Source organism: Salvelinus fontinalis, chromosome 9, assembly GCF_029448725.1.
Source record: "Salvelinus fontinalis isolate EN_2023a chromosome 9, ASM2944872v1, whole genome shotgun sequence".
NCBI lineage: Eukaryota > Metazoa > Chordata > Actinopteri > Salmoniformes > Salmonidae > Salvelinus > Salvelinus fontinalis.
The window spans coordinates 51,442,108-51,457,118 of record NC_074673.1 but is presented as its reverse complement, the minus strand read 5'-3'; the positions used below and the strand labels follow the sequence as shown (position 1 = coordinate 51,457,118).

The 15,011-nt window shown below is 41.5% G+C and overlaps 1 protein-coding gene across 1 annotated transcript in view; it reads left to right on the top strand.

Moving 5' to 3' along the window:
- Positions 1-15,011, top strand: part of znf609a (zinc finger protein 609a) — a 173,963-nt gene that overhangs the window by 69,044 nt on the left and 89,908 nt on the right. The window contains exon 2 of the mRNA XM_055934815.1: positions 5,342-6,222. Within this exon, the coding sequence (XP_055790790.1) occupies positions 5,473-6,222 (750 nt within the window). The 5' untranslated portion in view covers positions 5,342-5,472. The remainder of the gene's footprint in view (positions 1-5,341; positions 6,223-15,011) is intronic.

Below are 15,011 nucleotides of genomic sequence, written 5' to 3'. Positions count from 1 at the left end.
CACACTGATTAGCATAGCTAGCATAGCTTCACAAGTAGATAGTAGCATCTAAATAGCATTAAATCACAAGTCCAAGACACCAGATGAAAGATACAGATCTTGTGAATAAAGCCACCATTTCAGATTTTTTAAATGTTTTACAGGGAAGACAAAATATGTAAATCTATTAGCTAAACACGTTAGCAAAATACACCACTTTTCTAACTCCATCAGTTTCTTACTACTTCAGGTGCTATCACCAATTCGGCTAAACTAAGATATTGATAGCCACTAACCAAGAAAAAAACTCTTCAGATGACAGTCTGATAACATATTCATGGTATAGGATAGTTTTTGTTAGAAAAAAGTGCATATTTCAGGTAGAAATCACAGTTCTACATTGCAGCTGCAATCTGAAATAGCGTTGGAAGCAGCCGGAATAATTACTGAGACCGACGTCAATTACCAAAAGAATCATCCTAAAACACTTCAGAAAAATAGACAGCCTACAGCAATCGAAAGACACAGATCTTGTGAATCCAGAGAATATTTCAGATTTTCTAAGTGTTTTACAGCGAAAACACAATATAGCATTATATGAGCGTACCACAATAGCCAGAATCACAACCGCATTTACCAGCTGTAAATGTTAGCGATCGTAACAACCCAACAAAAGATATATAATTTGACTAACCTTGATATACCTCATCAGATGACAGACCTGTAACATCATATTACACAATGCATATAGCTTTTGTTCGAAAATGTGGATATTTAGCAGCACAAATCGTGGTTATACTATAATCACTACAAACATTGCATGTATTCTGGCCGGCGCCATTTTGGATTAGCGCCTATTCTTATAAAAATACTATTCATAAACTTGACTAAAAAATATAAGTTGGACAACAATCGAAAGATAAATTAGTTCTTAATGCAATCGCTATGTTAGATTTTTTAAATTAACGTTACTAGACATATAGTGTGCGTTGCAGCCAGACCAGTGCCTGCAAAAGTGGCGCGCAAACACTATGACATTTTTCCACATAAATACATAATAACATCATAAATAGTTCCTACTTTTGGACGAGCTTCCATCAGTATCTTGGGCAATGTGTCTTTTCTTCAAAAGAATAGTTGCTTTGTTGTAAAACGTCCTCTTCACCTTTGGAACTAGCTGCTACCATTAGCTATGTCGCACACACATGTCCAAATCCTCAAACTAGATACAAAGGAAATTCAGAAAAATAGCACTATACTCGCATAAACTGATATAAATCGGTTTCAAATAACATCGTTATGATGTTTCTAACACCTATATTTAATTAAATTACAGACGGATACATCTCTGGTCGATAGCTGAGCGTTCCAAAATTTCATCCTGAGTTCTTGCCCTGCGCCATGACGAACGAGACAAAGAAAGGTACTCTCGTTCCATCCGGCTTTATAACCTCGGACAGCTACGCAAACAGACCATTCCACTTCTCATTGGTTACTGACATCCAGGGGAAGGCGGGTGCAGTTCAATTCCAGCCATAGGATATACACAGGCTTTAAAACTGAACCCAGATCAGAGGATAATTCTCAGACCTTCGCAAGTCATGTCAGGATTTTTGCTGTAGAGGGCGTTCTGGGTCACCCACAGACATAATTAAAACGGTTTTAGAAACTAGGCAGTGTTTTCTATCCAATATTAGTAAGGATATGCATATTGTACGATCAAGAATTGAGCAATAGGCCGTTTAATTTGGAGACCAAAATATGCTAATGCAGAACAGCACCCCCTATAGTTGCAAGAAGTTAAGGAAAGAAATTCCACAAATGTACTTTTAACAAGGCACACCTGTTAATTGAAATGCATTCCAGGTGTTTACCTCATGAAGCTGGTTGAGAGAATGCCAAGAGTTTGCAAAGCTGTCATCAAGGTAGAGGGGAGCAACTTTGAATAATCACATATAAAATATGATTAGATTTGTTTAACACTTTTGTGGTTGCTACATGATTCAATGTGATCATGATAAAGACCCTTGACTAAGTAATGACATGATTCCATGTCATTCCAAAAATAAAGACCCTTGAATAAGTAGGTGTGTCCAAACTTTTGACTTGTACTGTATATATTGTTTATGCATTTTATTTCTTTATTCTTTTCCCCTAACCTTACCACCTCTTCCCTAATTGGAGTAAACTAATGGAAAACAATACTTAGGATTCTACTTCCAGCTTATATATACTTCATACTTTTTACGGACACAGTATATTTTACATGAGTTATCGTTTGTTTATTTTTGGTCCCAGCCTTCAGCTACCTCCCATCTATCCCTGAACACCATCCAGTTTTGATTTCCAGCTCTGCCATATATTTTTCAACTGTGCTGTGATGTTTCACAAAAGTTCTGAATCTTTCTATTCTCCTATTCTACAGATTCTCTGTATGTTAACATTGTCTGAATGTGATTTGGAGGTTTGGCAAATGTCTACAATACTTTCTGAAAGTGGATACTTTCCAGGGCTCGAAATGAACGCTTGTCCTGATGTCTGGGGGAAGAAAAAGTCGGTCAAGAAGAATATAGATTTAAGTTTTATGAATGGATAAGTAATTTTTTTTTTTAAATCATCACATCACAATATCAAACAATTATTCTGATAAGAATTGGATCAGAGTGGCTAACATGGAATAATATTAAAATCTATTTTTCATGTAGGCTACATAAATGAAAAAGCCTACTTGCATATTGGTTACAGACTCATGTCCAAACCGATGCTAACATGAGGGATGCGCCAGAAAATGTAGACAAACTTAAATGAGACTTTTAATTACATAAATATTGCGCACCGCACATCATCGACCTTGAATCTGAGCCGCGGTGGTCAGCATTTAGAAACTATTTAACCATACATTTAATTGTTTAAAACGTAGACTTTTTATGTCATTTTATGAAGCATGCCTTACCTTGGTTGTCAAATCAATTATTGAGGGAAAAAAATTGCCTTTTATAAAAGTTTCAAGCAATTCTACATTATTTTACATATTAGCTGAATCATATTTTTTTTTATACCACACAAATTACCTAAATTACTGGCTAAAAATGGACAGAGAGAGAGGCCTATGTGTTCATCTTATCATATTTGTCAAATCAGTGTGTTGTTTGCGACGAAGCTGTCCCTGTTTAAATTATTTGCAATCTGAGACGTCATTAGGAATCTGATCATGGTACTTTAAAAAAATTTGGCATACCTTTCCACCCCAGACAGGGTAGGCCTACCTTTCCACCCCAGACAGAGTAGGCCTACCTTTCCACCCCAGACAGAGTAGGCCTACTGACACAGGAAAAAGTAAGCTTTAACTGCTGGCTACTCTTCTTCCGTGGCTGAACCCAACGAGAGAAGGTCACAAGTGTTTCCCTAAAAGCTGTCTGGGTTTAAACATCTTCTATTGGACAGAAAGTGATTAGCTTAATCAATTGATGGTGAAAGAATTTGATTACTTCCCAAGCAAAGTAAAAAGAATTGTCTCCCCGCTATAGTAGGTTGTAGCTCAGCCTCTGGCATACCCTCTCATACCCCATCAAAAACATTGCAAGGTGAATGGAGGAAATGACCGACAAATCTATGGATAAAGCAGCCTATAGCCTCATTTTGTCTGTCAAACAGGTAGGACTACCTCTTAGTTCTTAAATGGGGACAAATAGGCTTCCAACACAAAGCCCTCTTGTTGTTAGTAAAGTCTAATTAAAATGAAGACGATTTAAATGAATTATGCCTCCTGGAATTTGCTTACTTTCAGCACCATTTCCAATCGATTGTGTTACGGCCATTGGTTAGGCAGCACACAAAAAAAGTATTTGATCAGCAAGAGCAGGCCAGGGCTCAGGGTTGCAATATCCATTGCAGTATTAATGAAGCTTAGCTGCTGGGATGGTGTAAATAAAACTATCTTAGAAATATAACTTTGCTCTGTGCTTCTCCAAGCATGAACTTCGAAGCCTATAGCAGTGTTTCACCAAACTCGGTCCTGGGGACCTGAAGGGTGCAAGTTTTGCATTTTTCCCTAACACTACACAGCTGATTCAAATAATCCAAGCTTGTTGATGAGTTCATTATTTGAATCAGCTGTGTACTGCTAGGACAAAAAACCAAAAGGTGCAGTTTGGGAAACGCTAGCCTATAGGCTATGGATTATTTGAGACCCCACTAAATAGCCTATAGGTGCACTTGGTATTGCGCGCCCAGCGGAGAATCAGAGATGAGGGTCGGCATCGGGCACACATCTATGTAGCCTAATGAGCAACTAATTCTAAAACACTGATAAATACTGACATTTCATCAATTACAAATGACATGACCCTCCCCTGGACTAGATTGAAACAATATTAAACCTTCCCCTGGACTGGAATTGAAAAAGCATGACCCCCATTTTCCTGCCGGTATCCATTGTGTACATTTCAATCCATCCCTAACCCATGCAAGTTGATGCATGTTTAATCAAATCAAATGTATTTATATAGCCCTTCTTACATCAGCTGATATCTCAAAGTGCTGTACAGAAACCCAGCCTAAAACCCCAAACAGCAAGCAATGCAGGTGTAGAAGAGCGCCACTTATTTCTTAATATCTAATGGATATTTTCATCTATGTCACATGAAACCGATCACACGTGCGGTGCGCTTTTGAGAACTGGGTTTTACCACCAATTGTAATTGGAACATTTGTGTATAGCCTACAGCCATATGCACATTGTTGAGCTTATAATATGAAGAAATAAAACGTTGTCAACATTAAGGTAAATGGTCAGATCTGTTGCATCAGCCTCATTGCTTTTTAAAAATGTTTTTTAATGTGCAGTGGTTGTATGAATTTTGGTCTGTGGTCCTAGAACAGTCGGTTTTGAACCGTAGATATATTTTTTATCGTCCCAGGGACGATGGGACGCCCTTAATTTCGAGCCCTGTAGGGAATGGTTTTATAAAGACATAAAAAGTATTTAGTTGTGTTGCAATATTTTATAGCCTACCAAGGTGGGCCAACCATCCTACCAAGAGAGCCTAGAAAGGAGTGTTGTATTTTGAGACTGGCTTGAATATGCAAAGAAGCCAATAGACACAGTGTAACCTACATTTTCTTCTGATTCTCTATGGTAAAAAAGATAGTAATGCATTTTAGGTTGTAATAATGGTGTTACAGACCTTTTGGGGGGGGGGGACAAGTGGCCTCAAAGGTTAATGTCAAGCCCTGATTTTCTTCCTGCTATACTTTCCTGTGTGGCATGATTCGAATCTCTAATGATCTCATTATTGTTTATCTTGGTATGTTAAGAGCTTCTGACTGCAGAATTCTCACACATTTTCTCTTCTCTTTACAGTGCAACAATGTGGGTTACTGGGAAGGGGATACCGAGAAGACCCTAAAGCTGCTGTAACCCTTCTCCCACTGCCTCCAGTAGTCTGAGAAGGTCAGACTTAACTGTGGCGCGCCTGGGCCGCTGGCACTAAGATGTCCCTAAGCAGTGGCACTGCAGGCGGGAAAGGTGTGGACTCTAATGCGGTGGACACTTATGACAGCGGTGACGAATGGGATATAGGTGTTGGCAATCTGATCATTGACCTTGACGCAGACCTAGAAAAGGACAAACTTGAGATGTCTGGCACTAAAGACGGTGGGGGCATGGCTGCCCCTCCCAGCGCTGTAGCAGCTCTACCCGACAACATAAAATTTGTTAGCCCCATACCCGCTGCTCAAGGTAAAGAGAGTAAACCCAAATCCAAGCGAAGTAAGAACTCAAAGGAAAGTAGCAAGGCCTCGGTTACAGACGGGGCAAAGAAAGAGGCCCAGGTGCGAACCCAGGGCGAGGTCACGGGACCCGGCATTGGCACAGGTCCCACAACAAACACCAACTCTGGAAAGGGTGCTGAGAAAAGCAGCAAAGCCTCCCGTAATGTTCCTAGTGGAAAGAAAGACAAGGAGGTGGGCTCTGGGAAAAGTAAGAAGGAGAAAAGTGAAGTTGTGGCTACAGGAATGGCTAATACTGAGAAGGAGTTAGGTGCCCCAAATCTGCCTTTGGGGGGCCCTCGTAGCGTCCCATTTGAGGGTACGCAAAATACAGACTTGGCTGTGGCCGAACCACTTGGGAATATCGCCCTGGATTCCACAGGGATTGTTGTACCGCCGTTAGCCATTAAAAGTGATCCAGAAGAGATGGACAACAGTGAATGCAGAAACCTGAAGAAAGTGAAAAGTGAAAAGGTAAGTAACAAGCTGTCTTGTCTTCGATTTTGCGCTTGGCTGCTGTTAAGTCAACTGCTTTGAACTACAGCAGATGCTGTCTGTTTGTTTGCTGCTGGAATATTAGCATATCTAGCTCGCCTTGACAAGTGATTTATTACGTTTTAATGTAGCACTTTGCTTTCAAATTGAGTGAGCTACAGACGTAATCTGGTTCTCTGTGTGGGGGATAAGAGCTTTGTACTGTCTCGAAACCTCTCATGTAATCACTGAATTTGATGGGTGTGTTAAGTAGTGCATGAGGCTCCATCTTAACACTAATGGCTCCTCAGGGGACTTTCACGCTGCTGTACTCACCCCATAGCCCAGAAACAAGTGAAGTATGTTATGCAAGACCCAACATAAGCGTCAGTCTGTACCACTACATATTGCAGATGCCTGTCCTTTTATGTATGCCAGTCATTTCAACAATGGGTTACTGCTCAGAGCCTTCACTGCCATTCGTAAAAGGCCTGCGCAGTAACCCAGGCCCCCGTTTTCGAACCGTCTAGAAGATGTTCTCAGGCACTCAAATGGGCAGCCTTGTTTTTACACAAGTTGCTTGTTGACATAGCGGGGGGAGGGGGTGGTGGAAGGCTTCAGCATGTCGGATGCCAAAGATGTGACATACCTGAGTGCTGCTGCTCTGATAAGGTTTCTGACAGACACGCTGGAGAGTATTGACAAGCCATCTCTAGAAGAGGCTTTGCACCAGGAGATCAGTTCCAACTGTCAGCCATATGTCACCGCCATACGCTGAGACAAAAGTGAAGCTCAAGGGGCAGTGTTGGATGTCTTGTTCTGGCAGCAGATTTTGGGGGGGGGGGGGGAGTGTCGAAGAGCTTTAGCATTTTCCAGCCTACAGTTAGTCAGCTGGGGGACACTTTCAGGGTAGAGTTACCCATTAGACATAATTACTGGCCACTCTTCTCCATGTCATCTTGATAGTATGCTTTTCAAAGTCTTCATCGGATGGAACTTGGTAAGATCGACAGGAAAAGGTATCAAAGTTTCATTTGCTATGAGCTGTGTGATAGCTGCTTCTGCTGTATAGAATAGGACATCCATCTGTATTCCATTGAGGGGGTTTTCTGCTTATCTTTGGAGCTTGGGGAGTGCTGAACTCTGTGGCGGGAGGTTTCATGTGTCATCTTGCTCCATTTTCAACCTCTATCATTCAATGGTAGGGGGCATTCAGTTCAACTCATTCTCGCTGTGTCTGTCTTGGGTGGGGGAGGAGGAGAGGCAGCAGTTTACTCCCTCTGTGAGGATCATGCCGGCAGGCCAGGAAATCCTGCGACTAAAGGACAAGATATCTGTCGTCTGTCTAGGGTCAATAAGTCATCCTTTGTTTAGACACATTTAAGGCTTGGTCGCATTAAAATTACATTATTCTTTAGCAAAAAACATGGTATCATCCAGTGTGGCCCTTAAGATCTCATCAATAGGCCATTTCTGACATTACGTAGTCGTCAGCAGCTGACACTGGCTAGCAGCACCCATTCTACAGTCATGACCTTCACATGCCTTTCCTGTTTGGACAACACAGGGAATTTGCAGTGCCCTATACAGGCATTAAACCTCAGTGATGGTGATTGCATGTTTCCACTGTGTCAGAGATGGAATTACTTGAGGTGAATGAGAGACTCTCTTTTTGAAATCCCTCGTAATCCGCTTTTGCCGATTTATTTTAATGTCTCCTGGTTGTCTACAGTCTGTCTCATCTCTTTAGACAATATAGGCTGTCATAAAAACCTCATCACTTACGTAATTACACTTTTTCCTACTAAGCGCCCTGCCGTAAAATGGGGATCATTCTACCACAAAATGTCTGCATTTGCTTGCACAATGCTCTAAACAGGGCATTTAAAATGTACTGTGGCCTGTGGTAGTTGGCCTTTCCTTAAAGTTCAGGAGTTGAAGTTAATTTCTGGAAGTCAAGTGAGCTTCTGTTGCCAATAGGCTACCTCCTCATTAATTAGCCATGCAAGCGGTTTCTGTCATTTCCCAGCTAAATGCCAAGCTCACAAAGAATGAGCCGTCATTTTGAATCTGCACCAGACACCTTCCTCACTGCCAGTTACCGCAACCTGCGTGGAGATCAATGGACTCTACTGTAGCGAAGGTGCTGTATGCACAAGGGGTTTAAAGCTTTCTAGCATTCCTCGCTCAGCAGTGAATCCAGACATGATTTATTTAGACTCATTTCAAACAATTTTACTTTCTTATCCCGCTGCCAAGTTTGATTGATAGTCAGTCAGGGCTCAGGTTTCTCATCCAGTCTTTATTAGACTGTCTATATTTTCACTCCTTGAATTAACTCCTGGAGCAGTGGTTTTAATGAATAGGTATTTTTGGATCTCTTTCTCTCTCTTTTTTTTCCCACTTCTCTCCTTTCTCTCGAGTGTGGAGTATTCTGTAGGGAATGTGTCTGGGTGTAAGCAGCGCCTGTGAAATGTCAGGCTCCAGCGCTCTCACAGTCAAATCCAGGGCTTTATAGCGTGACAGGAGGTCTCCTGTGCACCTGGGAGCAGCCCTTCTCTTCTCGATAGTTTCATTTTTTTTTTACATTTCTCTTTCCCTCTCTCACTGCCCATGGTGACTTATGACTGGTGCTATTGTATTACAACTCAGGGTTAGTCAGGGCTGTGCAAACTGGGAGGAGGGGTGGCGCAGGGAGAGACAAAACTTGGACTCTCTCCCATTTCCGTGTCCGTTTCTCTGGATCCATCCTATTAAGTGACCGGGGGGACCAGTTTTGCAATCTTTCTCTGTTTTCTCTGCATTCTGGCGACCTTATCGGAATACGGGTTCTGGGTTTAAACTCTAGTAGTCAGCCATTGTGTACGTGCGTGTATTTTCTATGTGACCCAGACGGGGAAAGGTGGTGCTGTACCACAACCCTCGTTTCCTTCTCCACAGTAACGCCACATAGCAGAGCTCCAGTGGAGTGCATGCCTGCACGAGAGGCCTGCATCATGAAAAATGTCAACCCCGCCGCAATGATCTCTTTTGGGACCTGACAGAGATCATTGCGGCGGGGTGGTCATTTTTCATGATGCGTTTGGGAGTGGGCGGTCAGGCAGACAATTTTGAGATTAAAATATGTTTGTTGTTCCTCAGAGTATTTGTGAACGTATTATTTTTGCACACTTTGATATTGCTTATAGGGTGCAAAATTGCTCGGACCATGGCTGGCACGTGAACTGTGTCACATACAGTACCATTCAAAAGTTTGGACACCTACTCATTCAAGGGTTTTTATTTATTTTTACTATTTTTGACATTGAAGAATAATAGTGAAGATATCAAAACTATGAAATAGCACATCATGTAGTAACTAGAGGTCGACCGATTATGATTTTCAACGCCGATACCGATTATTGGTTGACCAAAAAAAGCCGATACCGATTATTGGTTGACCAAAAAAAGCCGATACCGATTATTGGTTGACCAAAAAAAGCCGATACCGATTATTGGTTGACCAAAAAAAGCCGATACCGATTATTGGTTGACCAAAAAAAGCCGATACCGATTATTGGTTGACCAAAAAAAGCCGATACCGATTATTGGTTGACCAAAAAAAGCCGATACCGATTATTGGTTGACCAAAAAAAGCCGATACCGATTATTGGTTGACCAAAAAAAGCCGATACCGATTATTGGTTGACCAAAAAAAAGCCGATACCGATTATTGGTTGACCAAAAAAAGCCGATACCGATTATTGGTTGACCAAAAAAAGCCGATACCGATTAATCGGACGATTTTTACATGTTTTTTTATTTATTTGTAATAATGACAATTACAACAATACTAAATGAACACTTATTTTAACTTAATATAATACATCAATCAAATCAATTTAGCCTCAAATAAATAACGAAACATGTTCAATTTGGTTTTAATAATGCAAAAACAAAGTGTTGGAGAAGAAAGTAAAAGTGCAATATGTGCCATGTAAGAAAGCTAACGTTTAAGTTCCTTGCTCAGAAAATGAGAACATATGAAAGCTGGTGGTTCCTTTTAACATGAGTCTTCAATATTCCCAGGTAAGAAGTTTGAGGTTGTAGTTATTATAGGAATTATAGGACTATTTCTCTCTATATTATTTGTATTTCATATACCTTTGACTATTGGATGTTCTTATAGGCACTTTAGTATTGCCAGTGTAACAGTATAGCTTCCATCCCTCTCATCGTCGCTACCTGGGCTCGAACCAGGAACACATCGACAACAGCCACCCTCGAAGCAGCGTTACCCATGCAGAGCAAGGGGAACAACTACTCCAAGTCTCAGAGCGAGTGACGTTTGAAACGCTGTTAGCACGCACCCCGCTAACTAGCTAGCCATTTCACATTGGTTACACCAGCCTAATCTCGGGAGTTGATAGGCTTGAAGTCATAAACAGCGCAATGCTTGAAGCATTGCGAAGAGCTGCTGGCAAAACGCACAAAAGTGCTGTTTGAATGAATGCTTACGAGCCTGCTGCTGCCTACCACTGCTCAGTCAGACTGCTCTATCAAATCATAGACTTAGTTATAACATAATAACACACAGAAATACTAGCCGTAGGTCATTAATATGGTCGAATCTGGAAACTATCATCTCGAAAATAAGACGTTTTTTCTTTCAGTGAAATACGGAACCGTTCCGTATTTTATCTAACGGGTGGCATCCATAAGTCTAAATATTCCTGTTACATTGCACAACCTTCAATGTTATGTCATCATTGAATTACGTAAAATTCTGGCAAATTAGTTCGCAACGAGCCAGGAGGCCCAAACTGTTGCATATACCCTGACTCTGCGTGCAATGAACGCAAGAGAAGTGACACAATTTCACCTGGTTAATATTGCCTGCTAACCTGGATTTCTTTTAGCTAAATATGCAGGTTTAAAAATATATACTTCTGTGTATTGATTTTAAGAAAGGCATTGATGTTTATGGTTAGGTACACGTTGGAGCAATGACAGTCCTTTTTCGCGAATGCGCACTGCATCGATTATATGCAATGCAGGACACGCTAGATAAACTAGTAATATCATCAACCATGTGTAGTTATAACTAGTGACTATGATTGATTGATTGATTGATTGTTTTTTATAAGATAAGTTTAATGCTAGCCAGCAACTTACCTTAGCTTCTTACTGCAATCGCGTAACAGGCAGGCTCCTCGTGAGGCAGGTGGTTAGAGCGTTGGACTAGTTAACCGTAAGGTTGCAAGATTGAATCCCTGAGCTGACAAGGTAAAAATCTGTCGTTCTGCCCCTGAACAAGGCAGTTAACCCACCGTTCCTAGGCCGTCATTGAAAATAAGAATTTGTTCTTAACTGACTTGCTTAGTTAAATAAAGGTGTAAAAAAAATACCGATTTCCGATTGTTATGAAAACTTGAAATCGGCCCTAATTAATCGGCCTTTCCGATTAATCGGTCGACCTCTAGTAGTAACCAAAACAGTGTTAAACAAATCACAATATATTTTAGGTTCTTCAAAGTAGCCACCCTTTGCCTTGGTGACAGCTTTGCACACTCTTGGCATTCTCTCAACCAGCACTCCATCACTCGCCTTCTTTGTCAAATAACCCTTACACAGCCTGGAGGTGTGTTGGGTCATTGTCCTGTTGGAAAGCAAATGGTAGTCCAACTAAGAGCAAACCACATGGGAAGGCGCATCGCTAGAGTATGCTGTGGTAGCCATGCTGGCTAATTGTGCCTTGAATTCTAAATAAGTCACAGACCGTGTCACTAGCAAAGCACCATCACACCACCTCCTCCATGCTTCACTTTGGGAACCATAAATGCAGAGATCATCCGTTCATCCACTCTGCGTCTCACAAAGACACGGCGGTTGAAACCAAAAATCTCAAATTTGGTCTGATCAGACCAAAGGAAAGATTTCCACTGATCTAATGTCCACTGCTTGTGTTTCTTGGCCCAAGCAAGTCTGTTCTTCTTATTGGTGTCCTTTAGTAGTGGTTTCTTTGCAGCAATCCAATCATGAAGGCCTGATTCACACAGTCTCCTCTGAACAGTTGATGTTGAGATGTGTCTGTTACTTGAACTCTGTGAAGCATTTATTTCGGCTGTAATTTCTGAGGCTGGTACGTCTAATGAACTTATCATCCGCAGCAGAGGTAACTCTGGGTCTCCCTTTCCTGTGGTGGTCCTCATGAGAGCCAGTTTCATCATAGCGCTTGATGGTTTTTGCAACTTCTCTTGAAGAAACATTAAAAGTTCTTGACATTTTCCGCATTGACTGACCTTCATGTCTTAAAGTAATGATGGACTATTGTTTCTCTTTGCTTATTTGAGCTGTTCTTGTCATAATATGGACTTGGTCTTTTACCAAATAGGGCTATCTTTTATATATCACCCCTAACTTGTCACAACTGATTGGCTCTAACACATTAAGAAAATAAATGCCACGAATGTACTTTTAACAAGGCACACATGTTAATTGAAATGCATTCCCGGTGACTACCTCATGAAGCTGGTTGAGAGAATGCCAAGAGTTTGCATAGCTGTCATCAAGGCAAAGGGTGGCTACGTTGAAGAATCTAAAATATATTTTGATTTGTTTAACACTTGGTTGCTACATGATTCCATATGTGTTATTTCATAGTTGGGATGTCTTCACTATTATTCTACAATGTAGAAAATAGTAAAAATAAAGAAAAATGAGTAGGTGTGTAAACTTTTGACTTGTACTGTATGCCTAAAATAACATTGTGGGACTGGTGTTCAAGACCAGTTCTTGCAGTAGCGCGTGAGAGTCTGACAGAAAGCCAGCAAGTGTGAGTGGGTGCATTATGAGAAGCTGCAGGAGCAGGAAGAATAAATCAGTCCCTCACAGACCTCTGGCCTGCACCATCAGACAGAGCCACAGCCATAGCTTTGAGAACAGAGCCTAACAATAACTAGCTCACACCACTGAAATTGTATTTTTGCTCACAGAGGAGCAGGGAGACAGACAAAAATAGTATAAACCTAGGCACACACCCACCAGCACTAGCACACTTGAACTCAGCGTAGCAGGGACACACTATCTCTCTCATACACGCACACGCCCTCAGAAGAAATGAACCTTTTGATCTGAAATCTCCCTTGTGATCTAGTAGGGTTAGCCCTCACATTAGAACAGCCTCTGACTAGTGTTTCTCTTCCAGTCCAGACACCCTCTCCTCCGCTCTTCTGTCAGGGTGTGTAATCCAAAGACCGGGGTTGTGTGTAGAGATCAGACCCACCATTCGTTTTCCAGCCATCTGTTCCGAGATGCCTGAGTAACATTCTGATTACTGCAGAAAACTAGGCAGCAAACTGGGCAGACAAAGCTCGCCTCTTATGTTCCAATCTCGCTGTGCTCTCAAATGGCCACCCCACGCGTCTAATGGAAGGGCAGTGCCTTCCCCCTGCCTGGCTGCAGTGGAACAGCGATTCCTCTTCATCAGCAAAAGGCTAGCTCCGGCTCTCACACAGGGCTTTTATACAGCCTTGCATTCATAGCATGTACAGCCCTTGAAATGGAGTAGGCAGAAACCTTGAATGCCAAGGCCGTCTAAGTCAAACGGGAGAAGTAAGCCAACATTTCTGTCGTCAGACTCCATGGGAGACATTTCCATTTGTCATTTTAAGACGAAAATCAGCCTTTCCTACCCACAGATCACAAGCTATAATGCCACCACCATCGCAGTCCCTTTTCAGAGAATGTAAAATGGCCTCATTGTGATCGGTGCAGGCTGTCTCCCTTTTTTTTGTGTAACACAGTTCAGCCCCGAATCGGAATCATTGAAGTGGATGCCTTTCTTGAAGTTGAGTGTTTGTGACTTCCTTTGAAACGGGGTGGCGGATAATTGAAAACACACAAAGAAAAAGCAGGGCCTGTGCCAAGTTTTCCTTTTCTGGCGAGCTGCTCTCGTCGAATGGAACCGTTTCAATCAACTTTCCAACCATGCCGCGGTCCACTCCAGATCGAACCAGCACAGTCAGCTGCTCTGCATTAGACATGGATCACATCCATAGCTGCGATTCTTTCAGCGTTTCGTCATTTCTACACACCAGTCATTTTGGTCAAAATAACGTTAGCATTTTAAGTCTGCCAGATCAAAACAAATACTTGCCTCAGTTGGCCTTTGCAGCTTCAAATGGATTCTAGATTGATGAAATCAAACGGCCTTTCTGAAAAAAGAAACGTGGAATACACCAAAGCTAGCTCTCTGCCCCAAGGAGAGGTTGCTTGTTTTAGACCAGCATTTCGTTTTGTCCATTTGAAAATGAGTTTGGCTGTGCAGTACCTACAGATGCTGCCAAGATAGACTTAGTGTTGTCACGATGCCTGCATTTTTACTTCAATAACGATACCAGGTTTAGTATCACAATACTTGATACAATCACGATACTCAATACCAAAATGATACCAGAACTAAAAAAGGCGTATTAGCCAAAGTCACAGAATGACACTTGATCCAGACAGATACAGTGCCTTCAGAAAGTATTCATACCCCTTGACTTATTTCACATTTTGTTGTATTACTGCCTGAATTCAAAATTGATCAATTTCATCTCACCTATCTACACACAACACCCCGTAATGACAAAGTGAAAACATGTTTTTAGACATTTTTGCTAATTTATTGAAAATGAAATATAGAAATATCTCATTTTCATAAATATCCACACCCCTGAGTCAGTATTTTGTAGAAGCACAGTTGGGATGATTATAGCTGTGATTCTTTCTGGGAAAGTCTCTAAGAACATTCCACACCTGGATTG